At 46.1% G+C, this 17,816-nt stretch overlaps 1 protein-coding gene across 10 annotated transcripts in view; it reads left to right on the top strand.

The window, feature by feature from the left end:
• The window catches only part of LOC140734531 (sodium- and chloride-dependent neutral and basic amino acid transporter B(0+)-like), a 117,120-nt gene that overhangs the window by 48,478 nt on the left and 50,826 nt on the right, over positions 1-17,816 (top strand). For 9 of the 10 annotated variants that reach the window (XM_073058622.1, XM_073058618.1, XM_073058620.1 and 6 more), the window contains 2 exons: positions 4,228-4,353; positions 9,173-9,291. In XM_073058622.1, coding sequence (XP_072914723.1) covers positions 4,228-4,353; positions 9,173-9,291 — 245 coding nt within the window. The remainder of the gene's footprint in view (positions 1-4,227; positions 4,354-9,172; positions 9,292-17,816) is intronic. The other variant, XM_073058623.1, reaches the window with a different exon arrangement.

The following is a 17,816-nucleotide window of genomic DNA, read 5'->3' as shown; positions in this document are numbered from 1 at the left end:
CAGGGACAAGTTGCAGTGGTTGCGTCTCTGGCACCGAAACTGGACCCTCATCACAGAAGGGAAGGAGGGAAAAGAGGAGAGCAGCAGTGATAGGGGATTCGATAGTTAGGGGAACAGATAGAAGGTTCTGTGGAAGAGATTGAGAATCCTGGATGGTCTGTTGCCTCCCTGGTGCCAGGGTCCATGATATCTTGGATCGAGTTCTCGGTATTCTCAAGAGGGAGGGTGAGCAGCCGGATGTCATGGTCCATGTAGGGACCAATGACGTGGGTAGGAAGAGTGAGGAGGTCCTGAAAGGTGAGTTTAGGGAGCTAGGTGCCAAGTTAAAGGACAGGACCTCCAGGATAGCAATCTCAGGATTGCTACCAGAGCCACGTGCAGGTGAGTTTAAAAATAGTAAGATAGTGCAGATCAACACGTGACTGAAGATATGGTGCAGGAGGGAGGGCTTCAGATTTATAGATAATTGGGCAGTTTTCCAGGGAAGGTGGGACCTGTTCCAGTGGGACAGTTTACATCTGAACTGGAGGGAGACAAATATTCTTGCAGGTAGGTTTGCTAGATAGGCTCCAGTGGATTTAAACTAGATACGAGGGGGGCAAGGAACCAGAGTGTAGGAACAGATGTATGGGAGAAGGAAGAAAAAGAAGACAGTAAAGTTCTTTGTACTGTTAGAGATAAACAGAGAGGAAGAGGTGGAGAATTTCTTAAATGCATTTATTTTAATGCTAGGAGCATTAAAGAAAGGTGGATGAGCTTAGAGCATGGCTTGATACCTGGAAATATGATGTTGTAGCTATTAGTGAAACCTGGTTGCAGGAGGGGTGTGATTGGCAACTAACTATTCCTGGATTTTGTTGCTTCAGATGTGATAGAATTGGAGGAACAAGAGGGGGAGGTGTTGCATTGCTTGTCAGAGAAAATATTACAGCAGTGCTCTGGCAGGATAGATTAGAGGGCTCGTCTAGGGAGACTATTTGGGTGGAATTGAGGAATGGGAAAGGTGTAGTAACACTTATAGGGGTGTATTATAGACCACCTAATGGGGAGTGAGAATTGGAGGAGCAAGTTTGCAAGGAGATAGCAGATATTTGTAGTAAGCACAGGGTTGTGATTGTGGGAGATTTTAATTTTCCACACATAGACTGGGAAGCCCATACTGTAAAAGGGATGGATGGTTTGGAGTTTGTAAAATGTGTGCAGGATAGTTTTTTACAGCAATACATAGAGGTACCAACTAGAGAAGGGTCAGTGTTGGATTTTCTGTTAGGGAATGAAATAGGTCAGGTGACGGAGGTATGTGTTGGGGAGCACTTCGGGTCCAGTGATCACAATACCATTAGTTTCAATATAATTATGGAGAAGGATAGGACTGGACCCGGGGTTGAGATTTTAGATTGGAGAAAGGCTAACTTTGAGGAGATGCGAAAGGATTTAGAAGGAGTGGATTGGGACTATTGGTTTTATGGGAAGGATGTAATAGAGAAATGGAAATCATTAGAAGGTGAAATTTTGAGGGTACAGAATCTTTATGTTCCTGTTAGGTTGAAAGGAAAGGTTAAAAGTTTGAGAGAGTCATGGTTTTCAAGGGATATTGGAAACGGTTAGGAAAAAGAGAGATATCTACAATAAATACAGGCAGCATGGAGTAAACGAGGTGCCCGAGGAATATAAAGAATTTAAGAAGAATCTTAAGAAAGAAATTAGAAAAGCTAAAAGAAGATGCAAGGTTGCTTTGGCAAGTAAGGTGAAAATAAATCCGAAGGGTTTCTACAGTTATATTAATAGCAAAAAGATAGTGAGGGATAAAATTGGTCTCTTAGAGAATCAGAGTGGATAGCTATGTGTGGAACCAAAAGAAATGGGGGAGATTTTGAACAATTTCTTTTCTTCGGTATTCACTAAGGAGAAGGATATTGAATTGTATAAGGTAAGGGAAACAAGTAGAGAAGTTATGGAAACTATGTTGATTAAAGAGAAGGAAGTACTGGTGCTTTTAAGGAATATAAAAGTGGATAAATCTCTAGGTCCTGACTGGATATTCCCTAGGACCTTGAGGGAAGTTAGTGTAGAAATAGCAGAGGCTCTGACAGAAATATTTCAAATGTCATTAGAAATGGGGATGGTGCTGGAGGATTGGGGTATTGCTCATGTGTTTCTATTGTTTATAAAGGGTCCTGAGAGTAAACCTAGCAATTATAGGCCTGTCAGTTTGACGTCAGTGGTGGGTAAATTAATGGAAAGTATTCTTAGAGATGGTATATATAATTATCTGGATAGACAGAGTCTAATTAGGAATAGTCAGCATGGATTTGTGCGTGGAAGGTCATGTTTGACAAATCTTATTGAATTTTTTGAAGAGCTAACTAGGAAAGTTGACGAGGGTAAAGCAGTGGATGTTGTCTATATGGACTTCAGTAAGGCCTTTGACAAGGTTCCATACGGAAGGTTAGTTATTAATATTGAAGTAGTAAAATGGATTCAACAGTGGCTAGATTGGGAGATGCCAGAGAGTAGTGGTGGATAACTGTTTGTCAGGTTGGAGGCCGGTGACTAGTGGTGTGCCTCAGGGATCTGTACTGGGTCCAATGTTGTTTATCACACACATTAATGATCTGGATGATGGGGTGGTAAATTGGATTAGTAAGTATGCAGATGATACTAAGGTAGGTGGCATTGTGGATAATGAAGTAGGTTTTCAAAGCTTGCAGAGAGATTTAGGCCAGTTAGAAGAGTGGGCTGAAAGTTGGCAGATGATTTTAATGCTGATAAGTATGAGGTGCTACATTTTGGTAGGAATAATCCAAATAGGACATACATGGTAAATGGTAAGGCATTGAAGAATGCAGTAGAACAGAATAATCTAGGAATAATGGTGCATAGTTCCCTGAAGGTGGGATCTCATGTGGATAGGGTGGTGAAGAAAGCTTTTGGTATGCTGGCCTTTGTAAATCAGAGCATTGAGGATAGGAGTTGGGATGTAATGTTAAAATTGTACAAGGCATTGGTAAGGCCGAATTTGGAGTATTGTGTACAGTTCTGGTCACCAAATTACAGGAAAGATGTCAACAAAATAGAGAGAGTACAGAGAAGATTTACTAGAATGTTACCTGGGTTTCAGCACCTAAGTTACAGGGAAAGGTTGAACAAGTTAGGTCTGTATTATTTGGAGCGTAGAAGGTTGAAGGGGGACTTGATAGAGGTATTTAAAATTATGAGGGGGATAGGTAGAGTTAACGTGGTTGGCTTTTTCCATTAAGAGTAGGGGAGATTCAAACAAGAGGACATGAGTTGAGAGTTAGGGGGCAAAAGTTTAAGGGTACCATGAGGGGGGAATTTCTTTACTTAGAGAGTGGTAGCTGTGTGGAATGAGCTTCCAGTAAAAGTGATAGAGACAGGTTCGGTATTGTCATTTAAAGTAAAATTGGATAGGCATATGGACAGGAAAGGAATGGAGGGTTATGGGCTGAGTGCGGGTCAGTAGGACTAGGCGTTCGGCACGGACTAGAAGGGCTGAGATGGCCTGTTTCCGTGCTGTAATTGTTATCAGGCCAACAATTTCATATTATTCTCTTTTTTTTTGTTTGTAGCAGAGTTGACCAGTTTTACCGTTTGGCTGTCCATCTGTAATGTGAGCTATAGTTTTTCTATGTCTTCAGATACTGCCTTTCTCGTTAGGCATCTCCATCATTCTTACAGAATAATATACAAAATATGACAACAGCCCCTTCAAAAAACTACTGAGCACTAACCATAGGATTACACAAATCAAATTAACTTCGTTGTTCAATATCATTTTGTGGGAATTCTCTATATGAAAACTGGCTACAATGCTTCCCACAATGCAACAGTAGATTTCTGAGAAACATGCTAAGACCCTGTAAAATTAATTGTGTCATATTATCACAAATGTACCCACTTAGTGTCTCTTTTCACTCTCAGATCAGAATTGCCCTTTAATATTGTGCCAGTGATTTATATTATCATTATACTCTACACTTCCAGTATTTTGCATCATAAGTAGACAGTGTGGCATAAGTGATTTCTTCATCAATGCTTGGGATAAAATTTGTGTTCTAAACTATACATGAGAGGATGCTCTCAACGGTGCTCCTGTAAAATGCTGTTAAGATCACCACTCCAATTCTCTTTATTTTGTAAGTCACATATTATTGTACTGTTATGCCAATGTATCACTGCACCATTTCCATTTTATCCGCTGTCTAGGTTTTGCTTTGGTTTTCATCACCTACCCAGAGGCCCTTGCACAGTTGCCATGGGCACCTCTATGGTCCGCTTTGTTTTTCTTAATGTTGATCACTCTGGGACTTGACACTCAGTTTGGAGCTTTAGGTAAGACTTGCATTGCTTTACTTAACCCGTCTCCTGCAAGTTTTGTTAAGGGAAGTTATCAAAATAAGAAGCTGATAATATAAGAAGAGAACCGAAAGTTGTTGTTGGCAGTAGCGGAATGCCTGGACATCAGGAAATGTGGTGGAATTCCTGTCTGTGCCTCACACCTGATGTTAATTATTCTAGAATGGAACAGAATTAGATTCAGAATCACCAGCATGTGACATGAAATTTGTTAACTTAGTAACAGCAGATAAATGCAATACATAATATAGAAAAAAATAATAACAATAAGTAAACCTTATTCAGTATACGTATATTGCATAAATTAAAAATCGTGCAAAAAACGGAAACACTATATATCAAAACATAGTGAGGTAGTTTCCAAGGGTTCAATGTCCATTTAGGAATCAGATTGCAGAGGGGAAGAAGCTGTTCCTGAAACGCTGAGTGTGTGCCTTCAGGCCTCTGTACCTCCTACCTGATGGTAACTGCAAGGAAAGGGCATGCCCTGGGTGCTGGAGGTCCTTAATAATGGATGCTGCCTTTCTGAGACATTGCTCCTTAAAGATGTCCTGGGTACTTTGTAGGCTCGTGTCTAAGATGAAGCTGACTAAATATACAACCCTCTGCAGCTTCTTTCGATCCTGTACAGTAGTCCCTGCACCCCCATAACTATGATCTATTTATTTTAAATCCTGCACTCTGGAAATTTGAATACCAGTTCACCCTTGTGACAAATCTCATGTTGCTTGTGCATGGGTCAACTGATTTCCAATGCAAGTTAGGTCCTGGTATTCCTAGGAGCATCTGTTGTTGCTGATTTCCAGAAACAGTTTGTGACAGAAGCAGCCTGGAATCCATCACAGCCCTACGCAAAGAAACACACACAAAACACTGGAGGAACTCAGCAGGTCAGGCAGCATCTCTGGAAATGAATAAACAGTCAATGTTTTGGGCCCAGACCCTTCATCAGGATTGAGAAAGAAGGAGGAAGATACCAGGAGGTGGGAGAAGAAAGAAGCTAGCTGGAAGGTAATAGTTGAAGCCAGGTGGGTGGGGAAGATCAATAATCTGATAGGAGAGCAGAGTGGATTATAGGAGAAAGGGAAAGAGGAGTGGACCTAGGGGAAGTAATAGGCAGATGAAAAGAAGTCAAAGGTCAGAGTGGGGAATAGAGGAAGGGCAGAGAATTTGTTTACTGGAAAGAGAAATAGATATTCATACCATCAAGCTAGATGCTAGCCAGACAGAATATATGGTATTGTTCCTACACCCTGAATGTGGCTTTGTCTTGGTACAAGAGGAGGCCCTTGATTGACACGTCAGAACGGGAATCCGAATTAAACTGTTTGGCCACTAGGCAGTCCCTCTTGTGGCAGATGGTGTGGAGGTGCTTAAAGAAACTGTCACCCAATTCACCACAGGTCTTGCCAGTGTAGAGGAAACCACATTGGGAGCACCAGACACAACAGAACAGCCCCAGCAGATGTTCAGGTGAAGTGTTGCCTCACTTGGAAGGACTATTTGGGGCTGTGAATGGAGGTGAGGGAGGAGGTGTACAGGCAGGTGGGCATTTAGGCCGCTTGCAGGGATAAGTGCCTTGAGGAGGGTTAGTGGCAAGGGATGAATAGACAAGGGGGTTGGGGAGGCAATGACCCCTACAGAAAGTGAGGGGGGAGGTAAAGATATGTTTAGTGGTAGGAGCCCTTTGGAGGTGGCAAAAGTTGCAGAGGATAATGTGTTGGATATGGAGGCTAGGCAAAGAACCCCATTCAGGCAGGGGATGGGTTCTTTGGGTCTCTTCCCACCATTGTATGAGCCATCTTTCCATCTCACAACCTACTTGTGTATCACAACTGCACTAACGAATGGAAGGTTGATAATGTGAGGCCCAGTGGCCCTTTAACAAGGAATTAATGACACACATGCACTCGGTGATTGGCTGTTAACTAACCTATCAGATTGCTATTTCCAAATGGTTTAACTGCTGTAGTAATGAACATTAAAGGAAATGCACCCTGATACCTGAGCCTGTTGTTCTAAAATATGTATTTCAGTGATTGAGTCTGTCTGTCTGGGTTGTAATTTAATGTCCTGTTCCCAATTCTAATGTTTCTCTGCCTGAGCCTAGAGCCTGTTGCATTGAGGGTCTGAGAATAGTAATTGAACAGTTCCACATTTCTGTTTAAGTGCAGAAGGATCTCAATGGATCAGGCAGTATCTGTAAAGGGAGTGCACATTTCAGTCTGGGACCTTTCACCTGCCTTCATTTCCCTCTATAGAAGCTACCTTGTGTGTTGCTGCAGATCCCAATGTCCGAACCGTCTTGTTTTTCTGTGTTTGCGACACATCGCTGTAACAGGAATGGGAGCAAAAATGCTGAATATCCAGTTACATAATCTTGTTAAATTACAGATTCACACTCCATCAGGAAAGTGAAATGGGAGCATTCTCAGAAGATGTACAACCACTTCTGCAATACCAGAGACACAAGGCGCAAGTGGCAGGGAATTCAGAGAATTACGGGCTACAACTCAGTGACCAGGATGATTCTCTCGAGAGGCTGAATGTTTTCTATGCCTGCTGTGATGCTCAGAACCGAGTGTTGGCCAGAAAGGCACCCCTCCCCCCAGTCTGTCTAGCTGAAGCTGAGGTGAGGACAACGGAAGACTCTGTCCGGAGTCAATCCATGCAAAGCTGCAGGGCCCGATAGTATACAATGGTGTTTGAAAGTTTGTGAACCCTGTGCAATTTTCTCTATTTTAGGTTGTATTTATGCAGAAATAGGGAAAATTCTATAGGGTTCACAAACTTCCTCGTACCACTGTACCAGATCGGGTTCTGAAGTCTGTTGACTTTCTGCAGAGGTGCTGATGGATATATACTAAACCTCTCTGAAACAATCCATTGTCCCCTTGGTTTTCAAGGTGGAAAACATCATTCCGGTGCCAAAGAAGGCACTTTCCTAAATGACTACCGCCCAGTGGCATTAACATCAACCATTAAGAAAAGCTTTGAGCGGCTGGTCAGGGAGCACAGTAAAACCTTTCTCCTGGCTACACTGGACCCTTTCCAGTTCGCTTATCACTCGAATTGATCTATTGATGATACAATAGCCTCTGTTCTCCACTCTGTCCTCTTCCACCTGGAAAATGGGGTCTCATATGCCAGACTCTTGTTTATAGACTTCAATTTGGCATTTAACACCATCATACCCGAGAAACTGGTAGGCACACTGTCTCGTGGGGTCTCGACACCTTCCTCTGCAATTGAATACTAGACCTCTTAACAGTCAGTCCATGTGGGCAGCAACGTCACTCATCCCATTACGCTGAGCACTGGCACTCCCTGAGGCTGTGTGCTCAGCCCACTGCATTGCAGGATCCAGCTCAAACCATCTCATCCGGTTTGCAGAGGACACAACAGTGGATGGCCTTATCTAAAACGATGCTGAGAGGAAGTGGAGTGGCTGATGGATTGGTGCGAGAACAACGCAACCCTAGATGTGGAGAAGACAAAGGAAATCATTGTGGACTTCAGAAAGATGCAGATAAACATCTCCCTCTGCAAATACATGGCTCTTCCCTAGAGAGAGTTAAGTGCACCAAGTTCCTGAGAGTTCACAACACGGATGACCTCACCTGGTCCCTTAATATCACCTCCCTGAACAAGAAGGCACAGCAGTGCCTCACTTCCCAAGAATATTGAAGCAAGCAAGGCTCCCGCCACCCTTCCATCTTAACTGCATTTTACAGAAGCACAATTGAGAGCGTCCTAACAAGTTACATCTCCATCTGGTATGGAAGCAGTCGAGCATCGGACCAGAAGTCCCTACAAAGGACTGTGAGAACAGCTGAGAAAATCATAAGGGTCTTCGAGGACATGTATCAGGAGCACTGCATACAGAGGGCCCTTAGCATTATTAACGATCCCACCCACCCAGCATCCTCTTTGACTTTCTACCTGTCGGGATGCTGAAGCAGGGACCCAATTACAGACCAAGTACTGTGCGCACTGTGATATTTGCTGAGTAGCAAATCCAGAGAGGCAACAAAGTCGGCATCAAAGTTCATGCAGAGATCTGAAGTTCCAGAGAAATCCAAAAACCAGAATCAGGAAACAGGCAGAATCGATATTCAGATGGACAGAGTACAGATACGAATGCTGGAAAGGCTCAGGAAAACTCACTGGCACAATCTGGCAACAAACAGGTGAAAACACAGGACTGAAATACACTGAGCAATAAACAGAGAGGCAGATGATAGGTGGAGCACAATGAGACACAGATGGCAGTGAAACAGGCGAGAGGTGGATTACTCAGTAATACGGGGGCCGAAGTAGAGCAGGAGCAGGGACAGGGGCACATGGGGCATGAAAACAATCAAGAGCACATGGTAATACAAACCACAGAATTACAGCTAGGGGGAAAACAAACAAAAAGACAGAGTTCAACTGGAGGAACTGACATTACCATCAGGCAGATTGCTCTGCATAAACACAAGAACAGTTTTCTTCCCCCAGGCCATTAGACTTCTGAACTCCCTGCCACATCATATTAAAAGTGTCACTGGTTAAACTGTTCCGTACCTTGCTATATTTAATATTAATGCACTTTAGTTTGTTATTTGTGTGTGATTCATCTGTAGATTTTATCCTTCATAAGTTATGGTGCATTATGTGCTTCAAAGAAACATCTTATTTCTATATGTATACATTATATGGTTATATACGTTATATTCATGTATCTGGTTAAATGACAATAACCTTCGCTTGACTTGATTGTTTACTCTGAGGATTTGAAATGTTGTTTTATCAGAAGTAATTACAACGACCCTAGTAGACCAGTTCCCGAAGCTTCTGCAATCAAAGCGCCTTTACTTGACAGCCGGACTTTGCCTCATATTTTACCTCCTTGGTCTTATATTTGTAACAGAGGTACGGTGTCCTTTATCTTTTGTTATATTTTGCATATAGTGCTGTTTATAACTCAGTGAGGTCACAAACCTGATAGGAGTGAGTAACAGAGAAGAATCTGGTGAACTGGACACATACAAGTTTCCATTTGTTTGATGTGGGACTGACCAAAGTTCCACATCTGCTGTGAATAAACATGGAGGCTGTTTGAAGGATGAAGCTCAATTTTAACCCAGATACAGGAAAATCTGCAGAAAGTGGAAATTCAAAGCAACACACACAAAATGCTGGAGGAGCTCAGCAGGCCAGGCAGCATCCATGGAAAAGAGTAAACAGTCAATGTTTTGGACCAAGGCCCTTCATCAGGACTGGATAGAAAGATGAGAAGTCAGAATAAGAAGGTGGGGGGAGAGGAGGAAGAAGTACAAGGTGGTAGGCGACAGATGAAACTGAGGGGGGTGGTAAAGAGCTGTGAAGTTGATTGGTTGAAGAGATAAAGAGCTGGAGGAGGGAAAATCTGATAGGAGAGGGTAGAAGACACTAGGGAAAAAGGGAAGGAGGAGTAGCACCAGAGGAAGGTGATGGACAGATGAAGAGATAAGGTAAAAAGTATCTTTTCCATAGATGCTGCCCTGCCCGCTGAGTTCCTCCAGTATTTTGTGCATATTGCTTAACCCAGATGTTGTCCAAAATGTCTTTCTTTAACCTGGTAAGTTTTTGAGTCTCTTTCTATCCATTTGTCAATCTGCTGAAATGCTTGCCTTTAATCATAAAACTGTAGTGGTGTGCTACACGCAGTGCTGCAATAAACGACACGGAGTCAGTGAGGTGCAGTTGCAAAAGAGATTTATTCAAACTTCGCGGCCTCGCTTTAAAGCCTTCCTGATCCCGCCCTCCCCAGGCGGGAATACTGTAGGGGGCGCGTATTCACAGTCCCGTCCCACGCATGGGCTTTTCCCCTTGCTGGTGAAGCAGACTTGGCGCCCTTTTTGCGACCAGCCTCAATGCCACTTTGTGAGCCGGTTCGAGTGCGCTGGGAAGTGGGTCGCCACATAACCACTCCCCAGAACTGGCGATACACCCCCCAATGTCCACAGTCTGGGTCGGACTCTGTTTGGGAGGTCTGCCTTTGCGCTGCGGTGCCTGAATCTCGACTGGCTGCACCACGTCCACATGGACCGGTTTGAGTCGGTCCATGGTAAAAGCCTCCTCTTTCCCCCCAATGTCCAGTACAAATGTGGACCCGTTGTTTCTGATCACCATAAATGGCCCCTCGTAGGGCCGCTGTAGCAGTGCCTGATGTCCACCCCGTCGTACAAAAACAAACTTACAGTTCTGCAGGTCTTTGGGTACGCAGGTCGGGTTCTGCCCATGCAGTGAAGTGGGTATGGGGGCCAGGTTACCGAGCCTCTCGCGTAGTCTGTCCAGGACTGCTGCGGGTTCTTTCTCTTGCCCCCTTGGGGCTGGTATGAACTCCCCTGGGACAACCAGGGGTGCGCCGTACACCAACTCGGCCGACGAGGCGTGCAGATCCTCTTTAGGTGCTGTGCGGATTCCAGCAGGACCCAGGGAAGCTCGTCCACCCAGTTAGGCCCTTTGAGGCGGGCCATGAGAGCCAACTTCAGATGATGGTGGAAACGCTCCACTAGTCCGTTCGACTGTGGGTGGTAGGCAGTTGTGTGGTGCAGCTGTGTCCCCAAAAGGCTGGCCATAGCTGACCACAGGCTGGAGGTGAACTGGGCGCCTCTGTCGGAGGTAATGTGGGCCGGTACACCAAAGCGAGATACCCAGGTGGCGATCAGTGCCCGGGCGCAAGATTCGGAGGTGGTGTCGGTGAGTGGGACCGCCTCTGGCCATCTTGTGAACCGGTCCACGATAGTCAGGAGGTGCCGCACTCCTCGCAACACTGACAGGGGGCCCACAATATCCACATGAATGTGGTTGAAACGCCAGTGGGTGGGGTGGAACTGCTGCGGCAGAGCTTTGGTGTGTCGCTGCGCCTTGGCTGTTTGGCAGTGCATGCACGTTCTGGCCCATTCACTGACCTGCTTGCGGAGTCCGTGCCAAACGAACCTGTTGGCTACCATCCGGACGGTTGTCCTGATGGACGGGTGTGCTAAGTTGTGAATGGAGTTGAAAACTTGCCGCCGCAAAGCTGCCAGGACGATGGGACAGGGTTGGCCGGTGGTGACGTCACAGAGTAGGGTCCTCTCACCTGGGCCTACGGGGAGGTCCTGGAGCTGCAAACCAGAGACTGCAGTCCTGTAACTAGGGATCTCCTTGTCTGCCTGCTGTGCCTCCGCCAGTGCTTCATAGTCTACCCCCTGGGACAGGGCTAGGATGTTAGGGCGGGAGAGGGCGTCCGCCACGACATTGTCCTTTCCTGAGACATGCCGGACATCCGTTGTGTATGCGAAGATGTAGGACAGATGTCACTGCTGGCGGGACGACCAGGGATCGGACACCTTCGTGAACGCAAAGGTAAGCGGTTTGTGGTCCGTGAATGCGGTGAAGGGCCTACCTTCTAAGAAGTACCTGAAATGCCGGATTGCCAGGTATAGCGCCAACAGTTCCCGGTCGAAAGCACTGTATTTGAGCTCGGGTGGTCGTAGGAGTTTGCTGAAAAATGCCAGGGGTTGCCAGCGACCCTCGATGAGTTGTTCCAGCACTACACTGACTGCCGTGTTGGATGCGTCCACTGTGAGGGCGGTAGGGATGTCTGTTCTGGTGTGCACTAGCATCGCGGCGTTTGCTAAGGCTTCTTTGGTTTTAATGAAAGCGGCGGCGGACTCCTCGTCCCAGGTAATGTCCTTGCCCTTACCCGACATCAGGGCGAACAGGGCGCATGATTCGGGCAGCTGAAGGGAGGAAGCGGTGGTAGAAATTTACCATACCCACGAATTCCTGAAGGCCTTTGATTGTGTTGGGTCGGGGGAAATGGCGGACTGCGTCTACCTTAACGGGCAGAGGGGTTGCCCCGTCTTTAGTAATCCTGTGGCCCAGGAAGTCGATGGTGTCGAGCCCAAACTGGCATTTGGCCGAGTTGATTGTCAGGCCGTATTCACTCAGTCGGGCGTAGAGTTGACCGAGGTGGGACAGATGCTCCTGACGACTGCTGCTGGCTATGAGGATGTCATCCAAATAGATGAAAGCGAAGTCCAGGTCACGTCCCACCGTGTCCATTAACCAATGAAACGTCTGTGCGGCATTCTTTAGGCCGAACGGCATGCGGAGGAACTCGAAAAGGCCGAAAGGGGTGATGAGTGCCGTTTTGGGGACGTCGTCCGGATGCATCGAGATTTGATGGTATCCCCGGACGAGGTCTACCTTGGAGAAGATCCGTGCACCGTGCAGGTTTGCTGCAAAGTCCTGAATGCGCGGCACAGGGTAGCGGTCCAGTGTTGTAGCCTCGTTCAGTCTGCGGTAGTCGCCGCACGATCTCCAGCCCCCTGTTGCTTTGTGCACCATGTGCAGGGAGGAGGCCCATGGGCTGTCGGACCGCCGTATTATCCCCAATTCCTCCATCCTCTTGAACTCCTCCTTCGCCAGTCGGAGCTTGTCCGGGGGAAGCCTTCGAGCACGGGCGTGGAGGGGTGGTCCCTGTGTCGGGATGTGGTGCTGTATGCCATGTCTGGGCATGGCTGCCGTGAACTGCAGTACCAGAACTGATGGGAAATCTGCCAGGACTCTGGTGAAGTCGTTGTTGGACAGCGTGATGGAGTGGAGGTGTGGGACCGGCAACTGGGCTTCACCCAGGGAGAACGTTTGAAAGTTCTCAGCGTGGACCAGTCTCTTCCCTTGCAGGTCGACCAGTAGGCTGTGAGCCCGCAAAAAATCTGCGCCCAGGAGCGGTTGGGCTACAGTGGCCAGTGTGAAGTCCCACGTGAACTGGCTGGAGCCGAACTGTAGCCGCACCGTACGGGTGCCGTAGGTCCTTACTGTGCTGCCGTTCGCGGCCCTCAGGGTGGGACCCGGTGCCCTGTTGCGGGTGTCGTAACTCGTCGGAGGTAAGACGTTGATCTCGGCTCTGGTGTTGACCAAAAAGCGGCGTCCCGACCACTTATCCCACACCTACAGGAGGCTATTCTGATGGCCAGCCGCCATAGCCATCAGCGGCGGCTGGCCCTGGCATTTCCCGGGAACTTGCAGGGCGGGCTACAGCGGTGGCCTTCTGCACCCCACCGCTGGTGGTAGAAGCACCATTGTTCGATGGTCTCCTCACCCCTGCCTCTGGGGTTAGCGGGCTCTGCAGCCGGGCCTGGTCTGGTCTGCTGCTGGGAGCGTGGCCTGGTGATCTGTGCGACGGACGCCCCACTCTCCTTCTTGGCGTTCCACAGCAAGTCCGCCCGGGCCGCCACCTTCCGGGGGTCGCTGAAATCCACGTCGGACAGCAGCAGGCGTATGTCCTCAGGCAGCTGCTCCAGGAATGCCTGCTCAAACATGAGGCAGGGCTTGTGTCCTCCGGCCAGGGAGAGCATCTCGTTCATCAAAGCTGACGGCGGTCTGTCTCCCAAACCATCCAGGTGCAGTAAGCGGGCAGCTCGCTCACGCCATGAGAGTCCGAATGTCCTTATGAGCAGGGCTTTGAATTCTGTGTATTTGCCGTCCGCTGGGGGAGACTCTATGAACTCCTCAACCTGGGCCGCTGTTTCCTGGTCAAGGGAGCTCACCACGTAGTAGTAACGTGTGTCATCCGAGGTTATCTGCCGAACGTGGAATTGGGCCTCTGCTTGCTGGAACCACAGGTGAGGTCGCAGCGTCCAGAAGCTCGGCAGTTTTAACGAAACTGCATGAACAGATGCGGTGTTGTTCATCTTTGGGTCAAATATCGTTTGGGCCATCGGGGTCACCAATTGTAGCGGTGTGCTACACGCAGTGCTAAAATAAACGACACAGAGTCGGTGAGGTGCAGTTGCAAAAAGAGATTTATTCAAACTTCGCAGCCTCGCTTTAAAGCCTTCCTGATCCCGCCCTCTCCAGGCGGGAATACTGTATTCACAGTCCCGTCCTGCGCCTGGACTTTTCCCCTTGCTGGTGAAGCAGACTTGGCGCCCTTTTTGTGACCAGCCTCAATGCCACTTTGTGAACCGGTCCAAGTGCGCTGGGAAGTGGGTCGCCACAAAACTGTGATAATAACTCCAAGGTTTTGTCGCAGTAATCAGATACACCATGAGTCATTCTTTAAGATGCAATCGTGGCTGACCAGGTAAGGCAAAGACTTTATAAAAACAAATGAGAGGGCATATGATTAGCAAGAAGGTAGATGATTGGGAAGCTTCTCAAAAGCAACAAAAGACAAATTAAAAAAACAATAAGGAGTGAAAGAGGAAACATGATGATCCAGTAGCTAACACTATAAAAGAGAACAACAAATGTTTTTCATATATATCGAGAGTGAAAAGGAGACAAGAAAGGTCATTCAACTACTGGAAAATTATGCTAGAAAGGAAAAGCAGACAAAATGAATAAGTATCTTTTCACTGAAGAAAACACCAGTAACATGCCAGAAATTCAAGCAAGTTCAGGGCTAGAAGAGAGTGCAGTTACTGGTACTATGAAAAAGGTGCTTGGGAAGGCAAAAGGTCTGACGGTGAATAAGTCACTTGGAGCAGATGGACTACATCTAAGAGTTCACAAAGGTAGTTGAAGAGATTCTGGAGGTAGCATTAGTGATCTTTCAAGAATCACTACAGTCAGGAATGGTTCCTGAAGACTGGAAAATCATAAATGTTTCTCTACTCTTTATGAAGAGAGGGAGTCAATGGACAGGAAATTATAGGCTAAATAGTCTGACTACAGTGCTGGCTAAGATTTTAAGTCCATTATTAAGGATAAGGTTCCATGATACTTGGAAGCACATGATAACATAGACAGAGGAAGCCAACATGTTTTCCTTAAGATGAAATCTTGCCCAAGCAATCTGTTGAAATTCTTTGAGGAAGTACTGGATAGAGGATAATCCAATGAGAGTCAGTAGATGTTTCTACATAGATTTTTAGAAGGCCTTTGGCAAGGTGCTGCATATAAGGCTGCTAAACAAGATAGGAGTCCGTGGTATTACAGGAAAGAAACTAGCATAGATAGAGGATTGGTTGGCTGGCAGAAGGCAAAGGGTGGGAATAAAGGGTGACTTTTCTGGTTGTTACCCAGCGACTTCCCCAACCAGAAACCCTGGATGAACTATGCGATCTGCAATCTGCTGAGGACAACATCAGAGGCATTCAAGTCTGGTGACCAAGAAAGTTACAAGAAGTCCAGGTACAATCTACAGAAAGTCAACTCATGGAAAAGTGACAGTCCTGGACTTCAGTCCTGCTGAAGGGTCTTGGTCCAAAACACCAACAGTTTACTCTTTTCCATAGATGTTACCTGGCCTGCTGAGTTCCTCCAGCATTTTGTGTGTGTTGCTTGGATTTCCAACTTCTGCAGATTTTCTCTTGTTTGTGATTGAATTCTGGATGAAACTTGAAGCAACAAAGAATGCTTAATAGTTGTGGCAGGGCTTGAATACTATCACCACTTATGAAGTTAAATCAAGGAACATAGACAAAAACAGGGCTTCAATTCCAGATGAGTTCAACTCCTTTGATGTGTGCTTTGTCCATCAAAACATGGAGGAGCCATCATGAACTGCTACATATACCCTCTGATGTTGTGGGTATTTCAGTCTTTGTTGCCAATGCGCGAGCAGCCTTCAGGAGGGTGAAGCATCCCACCCGGATGGGTACCTGGCCAAGAACTAAAGACTTGCATTGATCAACTGGCTGGAGTGTTGACAGAAATTTAACCTCTTGCTTTGGCAGTCTGAGATTCCCATCTGCTTCAAGCAGGCTTCAATTGTACCTGTGCCTAAGAAGAAGGTGGCAACTTGCCTGAATGACTATTGTCCAGTACCACTTACCTCCACAATGATGGAGAGGTTGGTGATGAAACATATCAACTCCTGCCTGACAAATGACTTGGGTCCATTCCAAAATGCCTACTGGAGCAACAGGTCCTCAGCAGATGCCTTCTCACTGGCTTGGCTCTTCACGCAACCCTAGAACATCTGGACAGCAAACAGGCATATTTCACAAAGCTCTTTAACAGCTTCAGTGCCATCATCCTCTCAAAATTAATTGATAAGCCTCAAGATCTTGGTCTCAATATCCCTTGTGTAATTGGATCATTAATTTCCTCACTTGCAGACCTCAGTCAATTTGGATTGATAACAGCATCTCCACAATCTTCATCAGCACCGGTGCATCATGAAGCTTTGTGCTTAGCCTCCTGCCCCACTCGCTAGATGCAGCACATTTATTTCCTTAGGAGTCTCCAAAGATTTGTCATGATATTTAAAACTTTGACAGTCTTCTCTAGGTGGGTGGTAGAGCCTGGTATGGAAACACCAATGCCCTTGAATGGAAAATTCTACAAGAAGTAGTGGCTCAGTCCATCAGAAATAAACCCTTCCCACCATTGAGAACATCTACGCAAAGTACAATCATTCATCATCAGGCACTCCCACCACCCAGGCCATGTTCTCTTCTCACAGCTGCCATCAGGAAGAAGCTACAGGAACCTCAGGACTCACACCACCAGATTCAGGAACAATTATTACCCCTCAACCATCAGTCTCTTGAACCAAACTGGATAGCTTCACTCAACTTCACTTACCCATCACTGAAATGTTCCCACAATCCATGAACGCACTTTCAAGGACTCTTCCTCTCACATTCTTGATATTTATTGCTTATTACTACTAATTATTGTTGTTATTGTTATTATTAATTTTTTTCTGTATTTGCACAATCTGCTGTCTTTTGCACACTGATTGAAGACCAAAGATGGTGCGGTCTTTCATTTATTCTATTATGGATTTATGGAATATGCCTGAAAGAAAATGTATCTCAGGGTTGTATATCGTGATGTATATATACTTTGATACTAAATTTACTTTGAACTATGAACTTTGCATTAATGATATTCTATAGGGGTCGGAGTTAGGTCCATATTTTTCAATTTATGTGTTAATGATCTGGATGGCAGAACTGATGGCTTTATGGGCAAGGTTGCAGATGATACAAATGTAGATGGTAGTACTGAGGAAGCAGGGAGACTACAGAAGGTTGGGCCAATGAGCAATGAAGTAGCAGATGGATTACAGTAGAGGGAAGTGTATGTTCATCCACTTCGGAGGAGGGGAAAATGATGTTGATATTTTCAAAATGGAGAGAGAACACAGAAAGCAGAGTATTGAGGGGACCTGAGAGGCCTCATACAGGATCCTCCAAAGGTTAACTTGCAAGTGGAATTTATAGAAAGGATGATAAAGGCAACATTAGCATTCATTTTGAGACAAATAGAACTTCAAATCAAAAATGTAATATTGAATCTTTGTAAGGCATTGGTCAGATCACCTTTAAAGCATTCTGAACCCCAGTTTTGAGCTCATATCTAAGGAAGGGTGTGCTAGCATTGGAGAGGATCCAGAGGAGGTTTATGAGAATGATCCCAAGAAATGAAAAGGTTAATGTAATGTGAGGAGCATTTGCTGGCAATTGGCA

The sequence above is a fragment of the Hemitrygon akajei genome, chromosome 10 (genome assembly GCF_048418815.1).
Source record: "Hemitrygon akajei chromosome 10, sHemAka1.3, whole genome shotgun sequence".
Lineage (NCBI taxonomy): Eukaryota > Metazoa > Chordata > Chondrichthyes > Myliobatiformes > Dasyatidae > Hemitrygon > Hemitrygon akajei.
This window is presented reverse-complemented; position numbering and strand designations above follow the sequence as displayed.